The 27,122-nt window shown below is 43.4% G+C and overlaps 1 protein-coding gene across 1 annotated transcript in view; it reads right to left on the bottom strand.

Annotated features, from left to right (window-relative positions):
• The window catches only part of Rcor1 (REST corepressor 1), an 83,896-nt gene that overhangs the window by 20,458 nt on the left and 36,316 nt on the right, over positions 1-27,122 (bottom strand). The window contains exons 3-5 of the mRNA XM_051151603.1: positions 22,898-22,981; positions 6,498-6,550; positions 1,463-1,624 (exon numbers count right to left, since the gene is read on the bottom strand). Of these exons, the coding sequence (XP_051007560.1) occupies positions 1,463-1,624; positions 6,498-6,550; positions 22,898-22,981 (299 nt within the window). The remainder of the gene's footprint in view (positions 1-1,462; positions 1,625-6,497; positions 6,551-22,897; positions 22,982-27,122) is intronic.

The following is a 27,122-nucleotide window of genomic DNA, read 5'->3' as shown; positions in this document are numbered from 1 at the left end:
GCAATTATATAGACAGTGAAGCACCCGACATTCAGAGCTGACAAATGTCCCACTGACCAGCGTTAAATCTTAAAAACAAACAAACAAATCACACAGATTTTAACCAGACTCAAAGACCATACAACTCAACGAACTTCCATGCACTTAGAGCAGACATTCAGAACCAAAGCTGTAGAGTTTCACATTGGATTTTATACTTTCAATGTCTAATATTTTTATGCACTTCTCTACCACCAAAAAAGAAAAATCTGGAAGAGATAAAACTACAAAAGCAATTTTTCAGTTTTTCAAGTTTGTGTGGTCCTGGTCTTGAACTCACCGAGATCCATCTGCCTCTGCCTTCAAATACTGGGATGAAAGGTGTGTGCTACCACTCCTAGCCACTTTTGCTTTCTCCGCTAGCCCGAAAGAAAAGCTGTCACCATACACACTCTCCTGGAGCTGCAACTCTGGGCATGTACAAATGCTTGGCTAGTCATGTGGGCTCTAGGAGCTGCATTTTGGTTCTCATGACCAGAGTGAAGGAAGCTCAGCTACTGAGCCAGCAGCCAGCTCCTAGGTTTAGTCTTTACAAAGTCATTTAACATTAATGCAAATACCAGTAAACTTTTTTTGTTTTTGTTTTTGTTTTTGTGTTTCCAGACAAGGTTTCTCTGTATAGGCCTTGGCTGTCCTGGACTCACTTTGTAGATCAGGCTGGCCTCGATCCAAAGTAATCCACCTGCCTCTGCCTCCCGAGTGCTGGGATTAAACCAGTAAACTTTTAACCTGGAGTTTATCAATAGCTTTCTAGAGAGAAAAAAATATACCGTAGCCAGGTGTGGTGGTGCATGCCTCTAAACCCAGCACTAGGAAGGCAGAGACAGGTGGACCTCTGTGACCACTGAGACACAAAGTGGTTCTTTAAGAAGCAGTTTAGGATACCAAGAAGAGACTTGATACCCTATGAGCATATACAGGGGGAGGAGGTCCCCCTCAGTCACAGTCATAGGGGAGGGGAGTAAGGGGAAAATGGGAGGGAGGGAGGAATGGGAGGATACGAGAGATGGGATAAGAATTTAGATGTAATATGAATAAATTAATAAAATATATTAAAACAAAAAATAAAATAAAATAAAAAGCAGTTTAGTAAGCTGCTTTTTCTAAAGGGAACTTTATTCAAAAGGAAATACTTGGGGCTAGAGCAGTGGCTCAGTGGTTAAGAACTGGCTGCTCTTCCAAAGGGCCCTCCCTAGGTTTGAATCCAGTGCCCATGTGTCAGCTCATGACTGTCTATAATTCTTGTTCCAGAGGTCTGGTCTCTGTGAGCACAAGTGGCATGCAGACATACATGCAGGCAATCCTCCCAAACAAATACATAAACGAGGCATTTGAAGCTGATGATAACCCTGTCTCACATATACTGTAAGACATAAGCAAAAACAGAACAGAACAGAACAGAACAGAACAGAACCCTGCTTACCATTTGTTGGATTCTATGAAAAGTTTTCCCGTGAAAACTAAAGGCTTGCTCAAACAAGACTTTATCTTCTACAGTCCACTCATCTGGAAACGGGGTGAAGTTGGGCAAATCAGCCAGGGACTTTTCAATATTATGCTTATGCCAAAAGAGCATCCCAAGAGCCTGGAAAAATGGTAAAGTTTTAGAACAGATAAATATTAAAATGGGAGTGAGCTCAGCACACAAAGACCATGTGCTTACAGCAGACAGGTGAGAGAGCACCTGCCCTCCATACTGTGAAGAGTTACAGGCACTCAGGCTTCGGTGATGAGATAATAACGTAGCATCTTGTCTATACTCCCAAGCACTGTTTAGCAGACAGCTCAATGGTACTGAGCACATGCATGAGGCCCAAGACTCATCATCTTGTGAGACTGTGTGCCTGCTCCGGAGCAGCTCTCCTCTCCCCAACTGCTTTGCTCCAGGCCTCTGCAACCAACCAACTACCTAGGATTCTGACTTCTCTGAGAGACTGCCTCAAACAGTGGAAACTGAGCATTTTAGTCCCTCAGGGAACAGCGGGCCTGTGAACTCCATGCTGGGATCACAGGGCTCTGGCTACTCTTTTTGATTGCCACAGGGATTAAACCAACATTCTAACGTTTCAACAAAAGACATAACTGAGCTTCTTAAACAACTATCTCAGCACTTTCAGTTGTGAACACCACAGAATTCTATCTTTCTATATGTCCAAAAAAAAAAAGGCAAGTTAACGTTGTTTTAAATGACGCCCTTAGGCTACATAGAAAATGCAGAGTTACACACACTAAGGTAATAACACCAACTTTTAGACTATTTCTTCCAGATGTATCAGTATTTTAAATCACGAAAGAAAACTACAGTTACAAACCACTGTAGACTGGTACCCACTTACTACCTTGACTCCAGTCTTACTCTTCAGATGGCTGTGAATTACTGTCTAGTGTTGTCTCACTCTTCAAGGACAGAACGCGCCCTTTATTTTTATTTATTTATTTATTTATTTTGGGTTTTTCGAGACAGGGTTTCTCTGTGTAGCCTTGGCCATCCTGGAGTCACTTTGTAGACCAGGCTGGCCTCGAACTCACAGCGATCCGCCTGCCTCTGCCCCCCCCCCCCGCCCCCAGTGCTGGGATTAAAGGTGTGCGCCACCACGCCCAGCTATTATTTCTTAAAAATCTATTAATGTGCGGGCTGGAGCAATGGCTCAGTGGTTAAGAGCCCTGGCTGTTCTTCGAAAGGTCCTGAGTTCATTCTTTTTTTCTTTTTTCTCTTTTCTTTCTGTTTTCGAGACAGGGTTTCTCTGTGTAACAGAGCCCTGGCTGTCCTGGACTGGTCCTGAGTTCAATTCCCAGCAACCACATGGTGCCTTACAACCATCTATAATGAGATCAAGTGCCCTCTTCTGGTGTGCAGGTGTTAAATAAATCTAAAAAATAAAACGAAATAAAACTGAAAATCTATGAATATCTTAGTTTAAAATATTATTTAGCCGTGTCCATGTGTGCCTACATGAATTCATGCATGGGCATATGTGCATTCATGCAAAAGAACTCATGTGGGGACAGAAGATAGCTGGCACGAGTTGATTCTCTCCTCCCAGCATGTGGAGTCTAGGAATGGAACTCAGGTTAAGTACTCTACCCACTGAGCCACCTCACCAGCCCCCAGCCCCACCGCAACCCCACCTTTTTGAAGGACAGTTCTGTTAGGTGTAGGAATCTTTTTCTTTTTTCTGTTCTCTGTCCTGAGGAGTGAATCTACCACTGAGCTGAATATTCTCCAACCTAAACAGACAATTTTGGTTGAGTTTTTGTTTGTTTGTTTGTTTTTTTCTTACCATTTCAAATGTGTTATATCACTGTCTTTGGAACTCAAAACTTCCTAATGACAAATCTGATAACTTTATTGGTGATCTCTGGCATGCTATGAATGGCTTTTTTTTTCTTGCATCTTTGGCTTTTGAATATTTCTTTTACTTTTTTGGTTTTTCGAGACAGGGTTTCTTTTTCTTTTGCCCCCAAAACAAGGTTTCTTTGTGTAGCCTTGGCTGTCCTGGACTCACTTTGTAGACCAGGCTCGCCTCGAACTCACAGTGATCCACTTGCCTCTGCCTTCCTGAGTGCTGGAATTACAGGCGTGTACCAACCTACCTGGCATGAGTACTTCATACTGAATCTTGGTGTGGGTGAGCTCATCTTGAAGTATGCTGAGCTATTTTTAGATGACTTCTCAACTTCAGGATGGTCTAACCTCCCCCTCTCTCTTCAAAATCTCGCTGTTGTTTCTTTCCATTTTCTCCTGAAGCTCCCTAAAACTTACATTGTTCTCTTTGAGGATGCCCCATAGGACCCCTGAGTTCTGCTCACTCTTGTTTATTACCCTTACCCCTTCAAACTCACTAAGTTTAAGTTTTTCTGTGCTAGTAGTAGAGTACAGACGTAGAATACTTCTTCAGCATAGCATACAGGACATACTGGCTCCCTACCTCCAGTACCACAAACAATAAAACAAATTGTCCTATATTCAAATTCATTGATCTGCCTACTATTAAATGACCTTTTTTGAGCACTATTAAGTTAACTAAAGTCTTTGGTTAAACAGTGGAGATGCAGCTCAGTGATGGAGCACTGCCTGACATGTTCAAGGTTCTAGTACCAGGTGTCTGTGTGTGTGTGTGTGTGTGTGTGTAACAGATCTGACAGGTATTTTTCAAAAACAGTATCTGTTGGTTTAACTTTTTGTGTATCAATTTCTCAGAATTGAAAAGTTCTATCCTGTAGGAAGCCTCCTTGAGATTCAGAGATTCAGGAAGTTCCTAAAAGTTACAAGATTCACCCATCGCACCCTCCAGTGCCCCCATTTCAGGTTATACACACAGTAAGGACTACTAGGAAGAGAAGACTGTGAACTGTCAAGGTGCCTGAAAGTTACACAGGAAGCTCCAGAGATGCAGCTTTTGTGAGCTGTCATTCATGTTGAGGTGGGCTGTTCAGTGATGCTGCTTCTTTTGAGTCACCTGCTGTGATGGTTTGCTTTTACTGTCAAGTTGACACAGTCTATACTCACCTGAGATGAGCATCTCAAGGAGTGACTTTTCTACACTGGTTACTTGGTGTGAGAAGACCAAGCCCACCATGGGCGGTACCAATCCCCTTAGCAGGGGTTCTGAGTGGGGAAACCAGCTGAGCAGGAAGAAGCAAACAGCAAGCACATGTTCACTTCTGTCTGACCCTCCTGTACATACGCTGTGACTATCTCTTCTAAGTTCTTGCCTTGCCTTTCCTACGTGATGAACTGGTGCCTGTCATTTTGGGCTAAAATAAAATCTTTCCTTACTAAGTTGGGTTTTGTCAGGGTATTTTATCACAGCAACAGAAATACAACTAGCAAGCTCTTGCTCCTGGACGTACCTCGGGCACACTCACTGGCTCACTTCACTAGGCTTGGGTGGAACTGCTCTTTACTCTGTTACTAGTGCTTTAACTGGGGTTGACAGGCAAGTTCGTGCCTCCCCAGAAAAACTCACAAAAGGCTTTTCCTGCAGTGGCCATACTTCCTGGCTCTGAGGTATGCTTTGTGAGTTCTCTGTTGCACTGGACATCTGGAGTTGATTATGCATTAGCAGTGATGATAAGATGCTTGCTTCATCTGTGGTACGTTGCCCTAGTTGGTTGCACTTTTCGTAACTGATCTGTCTGTGTACCAAGGATCAGCTCGATGTGTGACTTTTTAGATCTTTCTGAGCCTATTTCTGTCCCTGAACATGTACAGAGTTTCTGATTTTCTCCTCACATGTTGTTCCATTTGATTGTCTTAATCTTTAATGTCTGCCTCTCAGAAGAGAAACACGGAGAGGCAAGAGGGAGGGGCACTGGCCCTTTACCTCAGCCAGGAAAGGAATGAGGTTCAAGCAACAATGGCCACTGGCTTCTTTGTGATCAGAACAGCAATCAGTCATGTGTCAGAGATCAAGCGTTCATCAGAGATTTCCAACATGGAAAACATGGTAGTTTGTGTGTGTGTGTGTGTTTGTGTGTGTGTGTGTGTGCGCGCGCGCGCGCGCGCGCGCGTATGTATGCTAGCGCGCGCGTATGTATGCTAATTCCTACAAGCTACATGCAAGCTACTGTAGGAATACATGTGCAGCTGCCTCAGTAGTGCTACAGATAAGGTACAGACAGTTACTACCTTGCTACGGATGGAAATAACCAAAGCTTCAAATCTCTGTGCTTTTTTGTTTTGGTTTGATTTTTTTTTTGAGACAGGGTTTCTCTCTGTATCTCTGGCTGTTCTGGAACTTGCTCCATAGACCAGGCTGGCCTCGAACTCACATATCTACTTGCCTCTGCTTCCCAAGTGCTGGAATTAAAGGTGTGTAACACCACTGCCTGGCCCACACCTCAACTGTGTACTGACCAAAGTGCTTCCATCTCTGTTGTAATGTACACTCTATCAGTAGTTTGGTGTGTACTGTTTGAGCTCACTGAAAAACTGGCTCTAGAGGTGATTTTGTGTGTGTTCCCCCTCCTTAAGGTATCTTATGGGCGTCTTGTCTGGAGATGGGCTGAAAAGGCTAACTTTATGACAGGGAGGAAAGAACAGCCAAATATCCCAGACAAGATCAACAAGGCTGGGGACAGCCAGAAGGCAAACTGTTTGTAAAGGTCACTATCACTTATTCCATCGTACAAAAGTGACTGCAGAGGAAAAGAAAAGTGGGAAGTTCATCTACAGGGAAAAGCTCAATTGAGAGCTCTAGACAGCGACCTCAAGTTAGTGCGTTTCTCTTGGGTGTGGTTAGTCAAGTTGGAGCATCAGCCATTACACAGCCAGCTTCTGTACAACATTACACAGCCAGGGTGAGATACCAACCACACATTCCAATGACAGCACCAAACTAGCTCCTATCTATTACCTTATGCCCACTCAGTAAGTCTGATACTCTACACACAGAAGAAAACCCTGACTGGGCCAGTGGCAGTCCTGCTTTCAACAACAGGAAACGTGCGGTTACCTGCTCCATGTTGTACCCGTGCTTCTCTTTGGCGATAGCGATGTACTCATCCACTGAAAAACAGAGACCAGCAGTGAGCAGCCTGAGGACAGCAAGCCTGGACCTACCAGAGCTGACAAGTCTCTTTCAAAACCTGTCACGCTCAAGTGCTATCACAGAACAGCATCATAGAATATGACCCTAGTGTGAATCTAAATCCCCCAGAGAAACACCCAAATGAATATACAAATATTAACCCATCTCCACATGGTGAGACTATGAACACTTTTTAAAAAGTTCTGCTTCAACTTGTATCTTCTAGGATTTAGGAACTTCTTTAGTGTAAAAGGAAAGAGGACAGGCTGGCGAGACAGCAGCAGGTAGGAGTACCAGATACTTTTCCAGAGGACCTGAGTCTCAGCACCCAGATGGCAAACAACTAGCTATAACTCCAACTTGGGAACAGTGGGAATCTGGCTCCCATTTCTAGTCTGTCATAGTCCCTGTCCTTCCATACATGTGTCACACACACATATAAATATAAATATTTTATAATTTAAAAATTACAATAATCCATCACAGCGATTGTTTTGTTTGTCTGAGGCAGTAGCTCATCACACAGAGCAGGCTGCCTCTAACAGGCCAGCCATCACAGCTACTTAGAGGCGCCATTCTGGTGTGTCCACCAGGTTCTCTAGAGTTGTGATGAGTGAATGAACATGAGGAGCCTTGGCACCTGTGAAAGAACCTGCTCCGCATCAATCAACAGATTTTTAGCCATTACCCTTGAAATCCAACAGAGCTGAGACGGTTTGCTAAGTCAATGCTGGTGGCATCTGTCCCAAAAGGTCAGCTGTGCTCATGAAGGGTCAGGACCCAATCCAGGCTCTGCCTCTGTTGATATAGTGCTTGCGGGCAACAAAGTCAAGGCTGGCCTTGAAACTTCTGGCAACAGCTTTATAGCAGGGTCTGGCCCCAGAATGTGCCATTTTAACGCTTCCTTAGCAACTTTAGTGTACCTAGCGTTTAATTAAAAATTTGGTTACTATCATTTTGGATTTACCTCCAAGACTGGAGCCCAAATGACTGGGTTTTAAACATTAAGTTGGGTCTGGCAAAGCAGCTGAGGTAGTAGCACCTGCTGTCAGTCCTAACAAATGGTTTAATCCCTGGGACCCACATGATAGAAGGAGAGAATCAACCGCAGCCAGCTATGCTCTGACCTCCATACTTGCAAGAGTGTGAACATACACACCCAAGACCAAAAGAATGAAAACTAAGATGGAGTTGTGCAAGGTAGTGCACCTAGAGCAGCCAAACTTCCCAAGCAGGCCACTGCTCAGCCATTAAGAGAATCAAGTGCCTCTGCTTTCACGTTCACCAACTCAAATACCCTGAGGTTAATGAATCAGTTATTTTCCTATTCCGCTCTCTGTGCTCTTCCCAGGAAACCAGTCTACTTTCTGCTCTTTGTTTCTGCTTTAGTCAGACTTCCTCTCTCGCTAGAAAGCCAACCTCTTCTGCTCTGCCAACTAAAAGATTTACACAGATACCACTTGGCAAGTCTGCTGAGGTAAGACTATGGTGGACAGCCAGGTGTGGTGGTGCACACCTGTAATCCCAGCACTAGGGAGGCAGAGGCAGGTGGGTTGCTGTGAGTTCAAGGCCAGCCTGGTCTACAAATCGAGTCCAGGACAGCCAGGGCTACACAGAACAAAAACAAACAAAACAACAACAAAGAACGTGGTGACCACCATCCTCCTCCTGGGCAAATGAGCACAGTTCACCCACTGGCTTCCGCTGTCAGTGGTGGGGCTTCCTGGCTACTTGAGCCCCCTCTTCCAATGCTCTACTCAGCACACTGCTCTCCATCCACCCAACAGACTCTCTTGGCACACACCACCTGAGGGGGGGAATAGTTACATAGTTAGTATGAGCACTCATGCACGTGTGCGCACACACAGGTGTGTTTGTGTGTGTGTGTGTGTGTGTGAGAGAGAGAGAGAGAGACAGACAGACAGATAGACAGACAGACAGACAGACAGTGTCTCTATGTAGCCCTGGCTCTCCTAGAACTGTCTTACACCCAGATATCCCAGCTATAATTTTGCTTTTAACACCTACCACCCACTCTACTTAGCACAGGATAGCAGCTAGTACAAAGTGCTGAAACAGGAGACATGCATTATTCAAAAACTCTGTTATGGTTAGCTTATGTGAAAATAAGCTTTTCATCTAAGAAAGTCAATTGTACTCTCATAAAAACAAAAGGGACCCAGGAGCTTAACGTAGATAAAATGGAAAAGAGAAATGCAGGCTCCCTGACACTCCAATGACGAGGGCTCAGAGGACTTCTCCAATACTTCTATGTCTCAGTCACAGTGATGCTGATTCTGCCCAAAGACTAAGAGAGCCCATCTCAGTACGGGAGTGAGGAGTCCTGTGCAGAGTCTCACCAGGGAACTAGGTAGGGCTCTTAACAAAGAACACGAAGCTTAAGAAAACATCAGCACAATAATTTCCTGTTCTGGGCACATGCATTACTAGCCTCCCCAGTGCATCCTGCTCACTCTAGGGGAGATGAGGCCTGCCTTTGCCTCTGACCGGTAGACTGACACCAACCTGCAGGTCAGAAGCAATAGACTCAGCAGTGGGCAAACTCTTCTGCTCAAAACACCCCTACAGCACCATGCAATTGCTGTTTACTTGACAAACATGGAAAACCATCTGATATAATTCTAATGGTCACAGATATGCACCATGACGGTCATAAAACACAAACCGTATTAGTCCATGGCTTTTTAGGGGCAAGGCACTCACAATTTTGCTGTATCTTGAACAGAGTAAGAAAATACAGCCACGACTTAAGAACTTTATAGAGGCTGAAGGCAGATAACAAACAATGCCTTAGATTGTGCTTATTAGTTTTTTAATCCAATGCAACAATGTCCTTAGTACAAGTAATAAGTGTTTCCAATTCAATTGCAAAAGAGAAAGATGGCAGGTGGAAGCTGCTATCGTAATCGCAATCCACCCTCCCCTACCCCAGACACTGCAGATTCAGAAAACCTGATCCTGAATAGTCTACAAAGACTGGTAGGCTGACACCAAGAGGTAAGTTGAGGACAAACCTTATGGTCTTAGTGGAGCTTTTAAAAAAGCCACAATTTTGCATTGGCAATTTTCCTCTCGTAGTTCAAATTGAGCATGCCAAACATTTTTAAAGAGTGTAGTAACAAAATTGAAGATGTTACTCCATAGAACCTAGTGTGCACAAGGTTCTGGGTTCAATTCCCTGCATAACAGAGCATGCATGCTATTATATACCATGGCATTGCCTTTTATTATTATTAAAGAAATGAAGCAAAAGGAACATTTAAGTACAGCAGTTCTGCCACCTGGTGGACAAGGGCATTACTACAGTTAACATCTGACTCCTGTAAGAGTTTTTATTTTAAATGGGCACAAAACAAGTCGGAAATAAGATGAACATGCTGTTTCTTACTATGGCCTTATAAAACAAAGCCCCACTGCACAGAGCACCCCTTTCCCAGCCAATCGGTAAATACAACAACGGCAGAGACAAGAAACGACTGATCCATTCATTACAAGACCATGCGTGTTAAGTTCTACTGTGATCTGAACTGTGTAACTAGATAATTCTGTCCTCTTTTCTAGAACTCAGTTTACATATCAGTGTAAGAGTTAATAGACTAGGGCTGAGGGTGATGGTGCACATCTCTAACCTCAGCATTCAGGAGGCAAGTGGATCTATGGGTTTGAGGTCAGCCTGGTCTACACAGTGATTTCCAGAACAGCCGAAGCTACATGTAAGAACCTTTCGAGAGAAAGAAAGAAAGAAATGAAGGAAGAAAGAAAGGAGGAAGGAAGGATGGATCTCATGTTAAGATGCAAAACCCCTTTAACTCTTCCATGTCAAATAAACTTACCTGACCTATCAATTCGAGTTGAATACTCAAAACAATCTTATTGATTTCCATGTGTAACTTGGCTGTGTATGAAATAATCCAAAGAAAGAATCAAGATCTGCATGACCTTAACAGGGAAGACAGGAGTGGGAATAAAGGAAGGCAGAGATAGAAGCTGACCATTTATCTAGTCCTTATAGCAGATTATAAGGGAAAGAGTCAAAGACCTTGGCTTCGCCTAAGCACCTGCTAGTAGAATCCTTTGCTCAACTACAGAACAAGAAAGAGACTCTTGAGCCGGGCGTGGTGGCGCACGCCTTTAATTCCAGCACTCGGGAGGCGGATCGCTGTGAGTTCGAGGCCAGCCTGGTCTACAAAGTGAGTCCAGGACAGCCAAGGCTACACAGAGAAACCCTGTCTCGAAAAACCAAAAAAAAAAAAAAAAAAAAAAAAAAAAAAAAAAAAAAAAAAAAAAAAAAAAAACAAACAAACCAAAACAAACCAAAACAAAACAAAAAAAAAAAAAAAAGAAAAGAAAAGAAAGAGACTCTTCTTCAGTCCTCTATAGAGTATTAAGAGAATATTTAAAATTAAAAAATGTAAACAACTATTAAATCAATTCTGTCAGCTAGCAATCAAACTGACAGTTTCACCCATGCTAGGCAAATGCTCTCCCATCGAGCTCTTTTTCTAGGTAAGAAATATACTTTTTATGTTACTTTCCTCAGTGCTGTGAATTGAATGCAGGCCTTTTCTATGTTAAATCAATTCTCTGCCACCGAGTTATACCTTCAGTGCCTAATGTACTTATTTCTTCCTCCTCCTCCTCCTCCTCTTCTTCTTCTTATTTGTTTTTCAAGGCAAGGTTTGTCTGTGTAGCCTGGCTGTCCAGGAACTAGCTCTGTAGACCAGGCTGGCCTTGAACTCACAGAGATCTGCCTGCCTCTGCCTTCCCCAGTGCTGGGATTAAAGGCCTAGGCCACCACTGCCCAGCTCCTAATGCATATATTTCATGGCTAGAGACTACTTTAAAAATTACTCATGTCAAGCCAGGCACATGCCTTTAATCCCAGCACTTGGGAGGAAGAAGCAGGTGGATCGATGTGGGTTCAAGGCCAGCCTGGTCTACAAAGCAAGTCCAGGACAGCAAAGGCTACATAGAGAGACCCTGTCTCAAAAACCTAAAAATAAAAAATAAAAAAATTATTCATGTCAAGGCCACCTCTGACTAGGCGTTAGGCAGGGAGGACATGGCAATCAGAAAACTGTTTCAGTCTCTAAATCCCAGTGCCTTGAGTGGCTTATCAGCCTCTAAGCCTTGTATATGGAAGCCAGGCAGGATGGTGAGGGAAACAAGCTGCATCATCATTCAGGAAGTTCTGCCACAACATGCTTCACCCAAGTCACTTCCTGTCCTTGCCTATTCCTTCCGGGGACAGGGGACAAGTTAAGAATGTGCTGAAGGGAGTGAGGGGCAGTCTATGACAAGCCCTACCACTTTCAATGCTGCAATCTTGTGGGGTTTCATTCTTCATCCTGTACAGACACACACTGCTAGAGAAACAGGCTCTTCACAGCTGCACCAAGACCATCTATAACAAACCAGTCTGTTTGTTGTACATCAAATTAGTTCCCCAACAGATCTCTCCAGTCTACTTTATGGCTAGTACTCCTCCTATAGCTGTAATTAGACAATTTGAGTTCTTCTGGAATTCTCCTTACAGTTGAGGAGAGAAATAATTCAAACAATTAGTTGTAATTGTCTTAAGTGCCAAAGAAGAAGGGACTATGAAGACACTTATCTAGGCAGTCCACTCACTCCACAGTGAAAGGAGTCCATGGCAACACACCATGCTTTCAGCCTCATTCAAGTGTTATTTATAGTAAGGAAACCAGAAGAACACACACACACACACACACACACAAAACATTTGAGAATGGAACTTGGCTAAGTAAAGTAACCTACAAGATTAACAATTATAAAAGTTCAAAATTCAGGTCTTCATTTTTGTTGGTGGTATAGTTTTGTTTGAGATTTATTTATTGCTGTTTGAGGCAGGATTTCAGTTTGTAACCCAGGCTGGCCTGTAATTTGCCCATAAAGACCATGCTGGCCACAGCTCATATTAATCCTCCTGCCTAGGCCTTCTGATTTGCTGAAATTACAGGCATGAGCCATTATATCCAGCTTTGTTTTGTTTGTTTGCTTGCTGAGATCTCATTAGGTAGCCCAACTGACCTCAAAATCCTGACTCAGCCTCCAGATTACAGGCCCGAATAACCACACCTAACTACTTTCTTTCTTTCTCCCCTGCTCCCCTCTTCTTGTTTGTTTGTTTTTCGAGACAGGGTTTCTCTCTGTGGCCCTGGCTGTCCTGGCACTCGTTATGCAGACCAGGTTGGCCTAAAAATTTACAGTGTAGGCTACCTCTGCCTCCCAAGTGCTGGGATTATAGCGTGCAGCACTAATCTACTTCATTTTAGCTAATCTACTTCATTTTAATAGCAGGAAATTTAAGAGTATAAAAACTATGGTATGCAGTGTGATACCATAGTGCACAGCAGTACAGAGAAAAGAAGAGACTGGAAAGCAAGCTGACACAAGTGGGTATAATCTACACAGTGTAAGGCTAATGTGAAGTCCTCAACAGAATATATACTTTTAGCATGTGTGAGCACCAGAATCTCCCCAAACAAAAAATATCCATATGGAAGGATGACAGATTATCAATTACTTTTAATAATAAAAATAAACTTGTATGTAAGTATGTACTTTGCCCCAAAACCGTTTGAGAACAATTTGTACACCTTATAGCCTAATCTCTTAAATATTGAGGTGTATTTGCTAATAGTGGTATATTCTCTTATGTAACCACAGAAAAGTAAGCTAAATTCTCGACAATGATTTATTCTTTGTCCACAGTCCAATCTGACTAGTTGAACCCAAACTCATTTTATTTGAAAAACTTAAAATATATCCCAGTTAATCTCATCCCTATATATGCATGCTTTTTAAAAGTATAAACATAGCCGGGCATAGTGGTGCACACCTTTAATCTCAGGACTTGGGAGGCAGAGTCAGGTGGATCACTGTGAGTTCGAGCCCAGCCTGGTCTACAAAGCGAGTCCAGGACAGCCAAGGCTACACAGAGAAACTCTGTCTTGAAAACAAACAAACAAAGTATAAACATATTTATACCTCAAAGAGTCATCATCACACCTAACAAAAGTAGCACAATTCTCAGGTATGAGCAGCAGGGTTACAGTCACTGACTGTCTACAATGCACAAATCCAACTGCAGTAGAGGATCTGGAGCACATGCCTTCCACCCTTTTCTGGTAGCAAGGGTAAACTAAACTAGTCTGACCACTTTAGAAGATTAGTTGGCACTGACTTCTCAGCTGAACAGATGAGATGAAAAATTAAAAAAAAAAAAAAAAAAAAAAAAAGGGTCAAAGGATGTTTGGGCGATAATGTTTGTAGTAAAAACTTAAGAGTAACTTTCCTCTGTTGACAGAAAGGATAAGCAAATTCTAACTAGGCAGGTGAGACCCAAATGCAGAAGGGAGAAGGTAAGACATACTGACAAGCAGAAGCAAAAGAAGCACAGACAGGTAACAGTGTCCACCACTGCAGGGCACTCAGCTCTGCCCAGGAGGGCTCTGTCCATTCTGCTTAGGTCTTCTAGAACACAGGAGAGAGCACGACAGTACTGGGTCCAGTCCATCACTCACAGGGCAGCTTCCCACCAGACTATAGCCACACTTACGCAGGGCCCGTCAGGTCCAAACTAGTATGGTATCTCAAAAGCAGGGTCAAAATATTGAGTAAACTAATGACCACAAGGAAGAAAAAAACAAAACAAACAAACGCCTGGAAGATTTCAGATGATCCAAGCTACATAGCAAATAGTTTAAAACCTTGAATTTCAACTGTATCCTTAGGAATCTCCACACTCCTGCCATCTCCACACTGAGTGCTTGCTATACACTCACCACATGCCAAGGGGAGAACAGAATTAAGTAGACAGACTAACCGTCCCAGGTTCCTACATTCAGTCTTATAGTACAGTGACGAACACACAATAAATAGTACGCTGGGCAGTGAGAAGGAAGGAAATCAATGAGGTAAGACAGTGAGCGGTTCACAGGGAGTAAAAAGCCTCTCTGGCAGTCGCACCTAAGGAACTGGACACCTGGGAGAAGAGAACTTATACTCCAGACAACGAGGGAACTCTGAATAAGGTCACAGGGGCAAATACTACTCACACGACACGAGATTATGTTGCAGCTTTTACCTTACACACTGTAAACTGGAAAGTCATTTTGCATTTTAGGGACAGAACTATACTGGGTACATTCCATCACTCACAGGACAGCGTCCCACCAGACTGATCCCAGTACATATTTTGGAATAACTTAAGTAGATATTACTCAAAATGTATCTAGATATTGGGTATACGTACAGTGTATCTATGTATTACTTTAGAATGGGTCTGGAGAGATGGGTCAATGCTCAGGAGCACTTACTGCTTTTCCAAAAGAGCCTGAGTTAGGTCCCCAGAACCACGTAGGTAGCTCACAGCCACCTCTGACTCCAGCCTGAGTTAGGTCCCCAGAACCACGTAGGTAGCTCACAGCCACCTCTGACTCCAGCCTGAGTTAGGTCCCCAGAACCACGTAGGTAGCTCACAGCCACCTCTGACTCCAGCTTCAGGGAGCCTCTATGCCTTCTCCCCAACAAGCAAATAAGAATAAATCATCAAAAACCATTCAACACTATAGAGTTCATAAAATGTGTAATACACCAGGATGATTTTGTTTGTTTGTTTTTCTAGACAGAATTTCTCTGTTTAGCCCTGGCTGTCCTGGAACTCACTTTGTAGACCAGGCGTGGAATTAAAGGCGTGCGCCACTACTGCCCAGCCAATAGGATGAGTCTTAAAGATTTATGTATAGAAGTATTTTGGCTGCATAATATGTATGTACACCACTTGCATATCTGGTACCTGTGGAGGTCATAAAAAGGTGTCAACTCCACCTTGGCTGCAAACATATGTGGGTGCTGGGAATCAACCCAGGTCCCCAGCAAGAAACAAATGTTACCTGCTGTCAGATGCTCTCATCAGAGCAAGTGTATCAATCAACCAAGAAGCTAATACTAAAAACCCCTCATTTACCTTGTATTTTAATATTTTACATTTCACACATCTTGTATATTTGTCCTTGGGAGTTAATTTTTTTCTTTTTCTTTTTTACGATGAATTTATTTATTATGTATGCAGTGTTTTGCCTGCATGTACACCTACACACTAGAAGAGGGCACCAGATCTCATTATAGTTGCTTAAGAACAATCATGTGGTTGCTGGGAATTGAACTCAGGACCTCTGGAAGAGCAGACAGTGCTCTTAACCACTGAGTCATCTCTCCAGCCCTGAGAGTTAATTTTTTTCAACTGAGTATATTAACAGTAAGGTTTTAATACCTTATAATTGTACCAGTTTTCCTCATGTTTATAGAACTTTAAAATCATCACATAAGCACACACACATGCATAAATGAGTAGGACCATCCGTCCGTGACAAATGTGCAACAGTACAAAGTCACTTCACTTCACTTCACCTGTCAAGGAGCAACAGCCATCCCTGGAGACATCTCTTGCTTCAGGAGTTCTTCTTAAGTAGCCCAAATTCCAGTTTGTCTCTTTCAAGCCCTATCTTAATAAGCAAAAGGAGGCTGTGCCTGGTGGTGCATGCCTTTAATCTCAGCACTCTGAAGGCAGAGGTGGGCCTTTGTTAGTTCAAAACCAGCCTGGACTGTAGAGTTCCAGGCCAGCTAGAGCTCCCTAGGGAGAGAGCCTGCCAGAAAGAAGTGGAGGGGGAGCTGAGCAAATGAGAGCTGCAGATGGGCTCAGTAGGTAGGAGGGGTAACCACCAGGACTGATAGCAGAGCTCAGCCCTCAGAACTCCTGTGGTAGAAGACAGCCAAGTCCCATGAACTGCGCTCTGACCACCGCGTGAGTGTCATGGTGCAAACACAAACGCATTTGGTTTTTGAGACAGGATTTCTCTGTTGTGTAGCCATGGCTATCCTGGAAGTTGTACTGTAGACCAGGCTGACCTCAATCTCAGAGCTCCTCCTGCCTCTGCCCTCCAAGTGCTGGGATTAAAGGCATGAGCTACCATCACTTGGAACAACTGCAATTTTTGAAAAACTTTATTTTTTATGTATGAGTGTTTTGTCTGAATTAAGACTGTGCACCATGTGGGTGCAGTGCCCATGGAAGCCAGAAGAAGGTGCCTGGCCCTCTGGTGCTGGAGTTACAGGTTGTTGTGAGCTGTCACGTGGATGCCATAGGGAATCAAACCCATGTCCACTAGAGGAGCAGCCAGTGCTCTTAACCACTTCACCAACTCTCCAGCCCAAAATGCAATCTTAAAAAAAGAAGAAAAAAGGGACCAAAAACAGGTTAAGGCTCAAACGTCTTCCTTCCAATTAGTGAGCATTTTCGAGCCTGACAGGCTGCTGCTCTTTAACTCTCACCACACCATGTCAAGCTGCATATGACACTCTCACCTTTGTCCCTCACATATCAAACCACTGTTTCATCAAGTAATTTTTTTTTATCTTCACTAATGGAGAACTGTTTCAACTCCGTGGCTCTTGTCTATGCTCCTAAGAATTACTTAAACCTCTCCAACTGTGTCTCTGCAGGGCACATTTCTAGGCATATCCCACAGGCAGCATCTCCCACTAAATGATTTTTAGTTAGACACAACCCAAAGCAACTTATGAAATATCAGTAATGTTCTAAGTACGTAATTATACTTGATTAACCAAAGTAGCACATGAAAGCAGATGTGTGCAGTAAATGTAGTCCAGAGACCTGAGCTTTAGTCCTAAATTGACTACTAACTAGCTTGGAGATTACAAACATCTGATAAAAGGTAAGAAAAAAAAAGTTCATTTCATCATTGCCACTGGAGTATAAACTTCCCAAATCCTTTACCTCTAGCACAGCACCAAACATGTAAAACTGCCCCCCCAAATAAATATGAATAAAAACCAACTTCACAAAATAAACTCAGGTTCATAGCAAGCTCAACAACATACTACACGCACAGGTCTGCTTACCTAAGAGAATAAATGTGTGAGCTGGAAGAGGGAAAAGAATGAAAATGCTACTGAATAAGAAAAAAAAAATCAAGAGTACAGACACACATGTGCACATCATGTACAGACACACGCATGAACAGACATATACCACACACAGACACATGTGTATGTATAGACATACATTATGTTCAGACATATGTGCATGTAGAGACACACACTGTGTACAGACAAACATGCATGTATAGAAGATACATGCCATGCCCAGACATGTGCATGGACTTGACATAGGTGAAATAAACTGAATACATTCCTGCCATGCACTTTAGTGGGTGCTGAATGACACTTCAAGTTGCTAAGAACTCCAACAGCTTCCACAGCTCCAGCCACAGGCCTATAATTCAAAGTAACCCTTTGGGGGAAAGAATGTAGTATTATTTGGCACAAATAAATGAGCCAGTACTAGGTCTCAAAAAGACCTGGGGGTTCCTGGCACTCAGGAAGCAGAGGCAGGCGGATCACTGTGAGTTCAAGGCCAGCCTGGTCTACAAAGGGAGTCCAAAACAGGCAAAGCTACACAGAGAAACCCTGTCTTGAATAGACAGACAGAGACAGAGACAAAGACTGACCTAGGGGAGCCTAGGATGAATAGTTCTAACTGAAAGAAATCTATCTGGGCTGGAAGACAGGCTTGAGTCAAATCTGACAGTCCTTGAGAGAGTACTCACTCCAGTTACCCTGACTCCATCCCACCCCACCAAAACATACGCATGCATACATGCACACACAAAAGAAGATGTAATAAGAATTTGTTTTGTGTTTTAATCAAGGCAGGCAAATCTCTGAGTTTGAGTCCTGCCTGGTCTACATAGTGAGTTCCAGAACAGCCAGAGTTGCACAGTGAGGCCCTGTCTTGAAACAAACAAACAGACAAAAAAATCTAAAAAGGCTTTGCTGATTATTACAGCTCAATAACACTCTAGAAAAGGCAAATCTATGAATACAATATAAAATCAATAGTTACCATAGGCTTGGGGGGAAAAGGAGGAGGAAGAGAGAGTGAGGGGGGGAAAAAAAATAATGCTTAGCACTGTGAACTATTCTGAATGACAATGGTGGAAACAGTGTTTACAAGAGCAACACTGCCGTGAGCTCCACTATCAGCACACTCTGCTGGTAATAATGCACTCACAGAGAGGTGCCAAGTTCACAGGTGCAAGATCTTCCCAGCAAGGCAGGCTTTAGTGCACACGGGTATTCTCCACTTTGGGTTTAACACAGCTATGCACCTAAAACTTGCCCTCAAAAGCACTTTTTTTCTTAAAACAGAAAAGAAGAATTCATAGGTTACTCCTTAACCTATGAATTCTAGTTAGTCTTAAAAAATGCAATCATGTGGTTCTTACCCTGTCCTTGAAGTAGATTCTGAGGAAGTCATTAGTCTATCCTGTCATTCTGTAACCACCAGAGTATATTTCCACACACTCAGATGGCACAAAAGCCTACTACACACACACACACACACACACACACACACACAAGGACTATGACAGAGAGAGAAACACAGACAATTGCTCCTAGGTTCATGATAAAGAAAAATGACATTATATTGGGCACAGAGAAAATAATGCAACAAAGAAGTACAGTAACCATGAGATGTGTAAAGCAGCTGATAGAAGGAAAACATTTTAAATTAACCAGTGATCTGTTCTCATTGCCGTGTAAACTATGTAACTGTCTACGCTGCTTGCTCATAAATCTAGCAGCATAGTAGGTGCATTTATACCAGCATCACCATGGTTATGAGAGGAATAAGATGGCTACGAGGTCCAAGCAATGGAAATCTATCTGGAGCATGGTGTATGTGTCTATGGAAACACCATTAATCTGCACACAGCTATAAGTAAACTGGAGAGAGGACTCCCATAGCTAAGAATACCCACTGCTCTTCCTGAGGATCCAGGTTCAGTACCCTGCACCCACATGGCGTCTTATAACCAAACATCTATAGTTCCAGTTCCAGAGGCATCTATATCACCTTAAGGCCTCTGTGGCCTCATCTGCACATACACATACTCATGACAGGGCACGGACACACACACACACACATACACACTTTAAAAATAAATTTCCAAATGAACTCAAGTCTTCTGGAAAAGCAACAAGTGTTCTTAACCTCTGAGTCATTTTGCCAGCCCATTTTTGTTTTCTTTTTAAATGTATAAAGTACAATATATCTATACTTGGTTATGGTAAAAAGTTAGGTAATTGTAAATACAGAGACAAAACAAAGTGTCCAGGTAACACACAAAGAAGGCTAGGATCTACAGTGAATTCCAGGCCAGCCTGGGCTACAATATGAAACCTCATCTCAAAAGTGTGTGTGTGTGTGTGTGTGTGTGCGCGCGCGCGCACGCGCGCGCAGGTGGGGGGGGGGGAGAGGTTAAAAGATAGCTCAGCAGTTGAGTACAGTTGCTGCTTTTGAAGACATAGGTTCAGTTCCCAAGACCCACACAGTGGCTCACAGCTGTCTGTCTCCAATTCAGAGGATCCAATACCTTCTTCTGGCCTCCCTAGGCACTGGGCACACATATGGTACATAAACATACATGCAGACAAGCATTCATACATATAAAATTAAAATAAAATCTTTCTTAAAAGGAATTAAACTGGAGAGTGGAGGTGCAGCACTTGGGAGGCAGAGGCATGGGGATCTGAGTTCAAGGCCAGGCTGGTCTACAGAGATAATTCTAGGGCAGACAAGGTACACAAAGAAACTCTGTCTGACCAAAAAAAAAAAAAAAGGGGGGGGGAGGGTTGTTTAAAAGAAACATTTACAAGGTATTAACAATGTGAGACACACTCAGGTTCAGGACAACACAGAGACATGTTAAAACACTAAGCAGCTGTTTCTTAGTAACAGGAAAGGTGAGATTTTTCTGTTGTAGTTATTGGTTTTGTTTTGTTTTCTTTTTCTTTTTCTGTGTCTTCTAAATATTCCACAGTATATAAAATTATTATTTTGGGATTGGTTCTGTGTTTTGCATGCATGTATGTCTGATGAGGATGTCAGATCCCCCGGAACAGGAGTTACAGACGGTTGTGAGCTGCCATGTGGGTGCTGAGGATTGAATGGGCCCTCTGGAAGAGCAGCCAGTGCTCTTAACTAGCCTCTAGGCCATCTCTCCAGTCCCAATTAACAGTGAAACTAAAAATTTAAACAATACTTTTAACCTAATCAAAGCACTTAGGAGGCAGAGGCAGGAAGATCTCTGAGAGTTTGAAGCCAGTCTGGTCTACAGAGCAAGTTCCAGGACAGCCAGAGCTATACAATAGAGAGCCCCTGTCTCAAATAAACAAATCAGTAAGCAAATAAATAAATGGACTGATGGGTAGAAGATAGACAGACAGTCAGATGAATAAATAAATGAACAGAAAAGGCTCCAGGACTCGGGTCCAGAGTGAGCAGCGGGTTTAGAGTAGCCCCAGAGGCTCAGTGATCTTGGGCTCTTACCTCACCCCTTATCTGTTAGCTGGGGAAAGCCGTTTGTGTGGTTTGGTTTTTTGAGACAGGGTTTCTTTGTATAACAGCCCTGGCTGTCCTGGACTCACTTTATAAAACCAGGCTGACCTCGAACTCACAGAGATCCTCCTGCCTCTGCCTCCCCAGTGCTGAGATTAAAGGCCTGCACCACCACCAGTGGGGAAGCCATCTGTAGCTCAGGAGTCAGAAGAACTTCCCCTGTCTCCTGTGGAGAGTGAAAAGCTGCTTGACTATGGGCAGCATGGCCGTGCGCTGTGCTGGGCTAAGACTCAAAACACTTGCTCTTCCCCATGGACACTGAGCCTGGAAGGCATCCAGGAAGGCGATGGATTTGAGGCAGGCTAATTGAGTGTCTAAGAATCTCTGGACTCAGACTTCCTCAGCAGGGCTCAGGAAAACAAAGCTTTACAAATTACAGGGAGGCAGATTTTTCAGTTTCTTTCTCCCCCTACTCTGTAAGAAAGAGCATGCTCAAAGTGACATGTAAGTCACCATAAATGCTCAAAGAGAAGGATGAAAACACAAAACATCCCTGAAAATATGCAGAAAGCTTTTTAGCATAGCGCCGCATCAGAAATGCTAAGGCCAGCTGTGGTTGCATACACCTTTAATCCTAGTAGGCAGACCTGTGAGCTCTAGGTCAAATGTGCATAATACCAAAAAACTGTGATGTGATTTCAGTTAACCAAACCCATCTATCCATCCATAAACTCCACTAAAAATTTCTCAAAAGAAGATTTTGTTTTATTTCTTAGTTACAATGAAAATAAGACTTTCAAACAGCAAGGAGTTATGGTAACACAAGGGATACAAAATTTCTCTCTCTCTCTCTCCCTCTCTCTCTGTCTGTCTGTCTGTCTCTCTCTCTCTCATTCTCTGTGTCTCCATCTCTGTCTGTCTGTCTGTCTCTCTCTGTCTGTCTCTCTCATTCTCTGAGTCTCTGTCTCTGTCTCTGTCTCTCTCTCGCTTTTTCCAGACAGGGTTTCTCTGTGTAGCCTTAGTTGTCCTAGATTCACTTGTAGTCCAGGCTGGCCTCAAACTCACAGCATCTGCCTACCTTTGCCTCCCGGGTGCTGGGATTAAAGGTGTGTGCCACCATGCCCAGCACAAAATTACTCTTAAAAGGCAACACAAATAGACAGAAAATACAATTAATAACACTTTCTGCATTAACAGAACCTCTATTCCTCCCCTTCCAAAACAAAGGCCAGTGTGTTCGTGGTATTTGCCAGCGACTTTACAAAAAGTGCGGTGCTGGAGGTTCGCCTGAGTGGTAGAGTCTGGCGTAGGACTGTGAAGCCCTGGGCTCAGCGTATACATTCCTGGGTGGGTGGGTGGGTGTGTGTGTGTGTGTGTGTGTGTGTGTGTGTGTGTGTGTGTGTGTGTGTGTGTGCGCGCGCGCGCGCGCGCGTGTGTGTGTGTGTGTGTGTGTCACACATTCCATTGATATTTCCTTTTTCTGTTTAAAAAATATTTTTGTCTTATTGCAAGGGCATTTTACCTATAGTATATATGTGCACCACAGAAGTCAGAAGAGGTCATCAGATCCCAGGTCCTCTGCAAGTCTGACTGCTCAGCCATCTCTCCCCCCCATTATTTCCTTTTTACTCTGATCCACTGTCTGTAGTGTACTACAGGTTCATTACTAGTCCTTAATACCTCATTACTAAATTAAACTCATTATTAGCTTACATAGCATTTAGGAATATGTACTATAATGAAACCACAGGTTAGAAATCTTTAAATTTTAAAAATTTCAAAGAGCAGCATAGAGACTTTAAGTCACAAAGACGCCTTTGAGAAGACAGGACAGGAAAGGGGCTTTAAGACTTACGTTTTGCTTCTGAAAGGCTCTGATTAGGTGACCACACCAACATGCCAAGATTGTCTCGTTCTTGACTGCGCCTTGCCAGTTTGGCTTAGTAGAAAGAAAATAAAAGTTATATTATTATAAGTTAATAGGTATAATAAGCAGTAAATAGCACCACTTCTGGTCTTCTAAGCCTTAGAATATGACATCATCACCTACTCTTCACCTCATAACCATACAATAATAATAAATAACTTTAAAACAGTATTTTAAGAAATTCACAAAGTCACGAAGCATGGTGGTGCATGTCTGTAATCCCAGTATTGTAGGGGGCAGAGGCAGGCAGATCTCTGTGAGTTCAAGGCCAGCCTGGTCTACAATCTGAGTCCAGGACAGCCAAGGCTACACAGAGAAACTCTATCTTGAAAAAAAAAGAAAGAAAATCACAAAGTCCACTAAGATAACTTTACATGGGGATGGAAACAGGACCTAAAGGATGCAGAGACAAGAATGTGACAAATAGAAGTGGCATATCATCTTCCTTCGAATATGCCTTTTTTTTTTTCTCTGTGTAGTCCTGGCTGTCCTAGAACTCACTCTGTAGACCAGTATGGCCTCAAACTCAGAGATCTCTACCTCCCTCAGTGCTAGAACTAAAGGTATGTGCTACCACTGCCTAGCCGTAATATGCCTTTTTAAATTTTGCTTTTGTTGAGACAGGGTCTCAGTATGTATTTCTGACTGGTCTGGAACTTGCTATACAGACCAGGCTGGTGTTTTAAACTCTCAGAGATTCACCTGTCTCTGTCTCCCAAGTGTTGAGATTAAAATTATGAACCCTACACCTGGGCCTGAATATCTTTTTAACATAATTTTAAAGCTTAAAAAATTAATTCTTCATACAACAAGCTCTTTTGTAAAGACACTGAAGCCCCTCCTAAGTGTGACGCTCTCATGGCATCTTAACCTCCTGAAAGTCCCACCTCCCAATATACTGGCCATAGAAATTTTAACATGAATTTTGGAGTAGACACACATTCAAACCACACAAACATCAAACACCAAAGAAAATGTTTAGCAGAAGCTGTGTGTGGCTACACATGCCTATGATCCCAATATTTGGAAGGCTAAAGAAGTTCTCGGCTGGCCAGGACTACAGAGCAAGATGCAGGTGCTCGACAACAAAAACATTCTCCAACCAACAAAGCAACAACCACCCCGCCCCCACCACACACACAAAAAAAAAAAAAAAAAAAAAAGGAGGAGGAGGAGGAGGAGGAAAAGGCTGGGTAGTGGTGGTGCACACTCCTCTAATGCCAGAAGCAGAGGTGGTGGATCTCTGTGAATTCTCGCCCAGCCTGGTCTGCAAATTGAGTTCAAACATAAGCAAGCAAATGAGGGGGCAGAAGGAGAAAGTGGGAGGGGGGAGAAGGAGGGGGTAGGAAGAATTGTTCATTTACAGCCTTCCCCCAACCTCTCTCTCAGAAAAAGGGAGTAAAAGGAGTGGGCAAGGTTAAAAACCAATAAACAAGGGAAAGTAAACTGAAGCTCCAAGAGTAACTACTATATCATGTTTACTGAAGTTTAAAAAAAAAAAAGGGTTTAGCATTGGTGGCACACACCTTTAATCCCAGCACAGAGGCAGGCATATCTCTGAGTTCAAAAAGAGGCCAGCCTTAGCCAGGCAGTCTTGGCGCCCGCCTTTAAGCCCAGCACTCGGGAGGCAGGGGCAGGCGGATCGCTGTGAGTTTGAGGCCAGCCTGGTCTACAAAGGGAGTCCAGGACAGCCAAGGCTACACAGAGAAACCCTGTCTCGGGGGGAAAAAAAAAAAAAAAGAGGCCAGCCTGGTCTACAAAGTGAGTCCAGGATAGCCAAGACTACACAGAGAAACCTTGTCTCAAAAACTAAAAACAAACAAACAAAAACAAAAGCAAAAAAAACCCCACCAAAACACTGCCCAAGCTTGGTGATGGTGTGGAGAAAAGGAAACCGTGTGCTGATAGTGGCGGTGTGAAATGCAACTAATGCTTTGGAGGGAAAGACCAGCAGTGTCTCCGAATGGGACCATACCCACGCAAGGGAACACACGTGAGCAATAAAAAAAAAAAATGAACTAAAGAGTAAGAACATGAATGATGGTCTACAGACCAAGTCCAGGCAGCCAAGGAACAGAGAAGCCCTGGGGGGTGGGGGCAGGGAGAACATCAATGAAGCTCAAAATAATCAAACTAAAAAAAAGAGTCACAAATAGAGAAAACAGGAGGCTTTTAGAAAGAATCTGTTGGTGGAGGGCAGGACTGTTGCTAACAGCATGCACTCATCAGTTCCCTTAACCAAAGGAACCTTAGCTGTGTGTACACATGTATCAACAGTTACCAGCTGTCTGTCCACTGAGAAAGCCTTGAAGGAAGGAAAAGTAAGCACAGTAACTCCCCAATTTCCAATAAAATAACTATGGTATTTGGAAGAAATGTTTTACTCTGGGCTTGCAAGATTACAAGATGACCCTAAAATGTTTTGTTATACCAGAAAATAAAAAGGCTGGCAAAGAACAATGGGTTCTGTTTACCACTAGCCAAATGGTGAACAATCTGAGCAACAAAATAAATGATAGAAACTTTAAAGTGGACATGGTAGTGCACACCTTCAATCCCAGCACTTGAAGGAAGTAGAGGCAGGAGGATCTATCTCTCTTGAAAAGTTTAATACCAGCCTAGTCTACATGGTGAGTTCCAGGCCAGCCAAGGATACATCGTGAGACCACGTCTCAAAACAAGTCAAGCAAGTGGCCGTGGTAGCTCACAGCTACAATACTAGCATTCAGACGGCTGAGGCATGACAACTGCTACAAGTGCAAGCTCAGACTGAGACCATGTCTTTATGAGAGACAGAGAGAATAGGAGCAAGAAGAGAGGAAAGGGAGGGAGGGTGAATCAATCTTTCAAAATGGACCTTGGAAATAAGGACTCTGAAAATGAACCAAAAAAACAAAACAAAACTGCATAACTTTTAGAAAAACACATAGGAAAACAACTTGTGAATCTACTTAAAGAGAAATATCATTAGATATGGTAACAGGACCATAATCCATAGGCGATGGCGCTTTGTCCTTAATCTCAATTTGCTAGCTATGTATTGGAACAGAGCAGTAGGCGGGCGCCTGGTAATACTCCAGATCTCCAATACCCTCGGCTATCTGTGCTGCTGCTGCTACTCAGAAAACCACTCCCCCTACCATGGTGGTACGAGGCACTGAACCTAGAACCTTGCACCCACCAGACAAACACTTTACCACTCAACCCTTTTTTTATTTCTAATGTTGACCCAGGGTCTCTCATGCTGTAGCACAGGCTGTTATGAGCCTTCTGCTGAGGCATTAAGTAGCTAGGACTCCAGGTCTGTACCACCAGGCATGGCTAGGCATAGTTCTTAAGGTACTAGAGCTATATATTGTCAGCTGGAACATCAGCAATAAATGAGGCTGCGTCTGTGACTGCCAACTCCCCCACGCCCACAGACACACAAGCTCACCCAACAGGTACTTGTCTGATCCCTGCCATCAGCAAGGCTCATGTCCACCACACTCACAAGCCCAGCATGGCTGCAGTCTCACTCTGTCTAGCTCTTGGGAGTTCTTGCCCACACTCAAGGTTCTCTGTCATGTCCTGGAGTGCAATCCGCAGGGGGAGCATCCCAGTTTCAAGAGCTATAGGTTGGCCTTGGGACCACGAGGTCCTCAGCTTTTCACTGGACTCTGAGTTACTCCTGGGATCTATAGAGCATCACTGAGCACAAAAGACCTGCAGCTGCGGGCCAAGCAAGTGTGGCACTGCAGACACCAACAAAGTAGGTGCAGAACACTTTAGAACGTGGACAGCAGCCTTTCCTGTAGCATCCACAGGGTCCCAGTGGGCAGCCACTGCAGTACTTCCTTCTGAATGCGACAGCTGGCCATTTGCTGTCTGTCCTGAGCTAACACTCCTGCAATATAAATGACACAGGAACATTCCTAAGGTCTCCTCCCTGTAAGGGAAACAAACCGCTGCTCCTGGGTGATTCCCTGCAACCATTGCTGCCCACCAGCAGTCTAGGAGCCCTAATGTCTCTACTGGCTTATAGTAACTATGAGCATTCTTTCTTCGGATGTACATATGTATGTTAGATATGAACATGCAGCTATTTACTCACAGTCTACAGTCTCTCTCTTGCTCTCTCTTTCTTTTTTTTTTTTAAGATAAGAGTTTCCCT

Source organism: Acomys russatus, chromosome 1 (genome assembly GCF_903995435.1).
Source record: "Acomys russatus chromosome 1, mAcoRus1.1, whole genome shotgun sequence".
Taxonomy (NCBI): Eukaryota; Metazoa; Chordata; class Mammalia; order Rodentia; family Muridae; genus Acomys; species Acomys russatus.
This window is presented reverse-complemented; position numbering and strand designations above follow the sequence as displayed.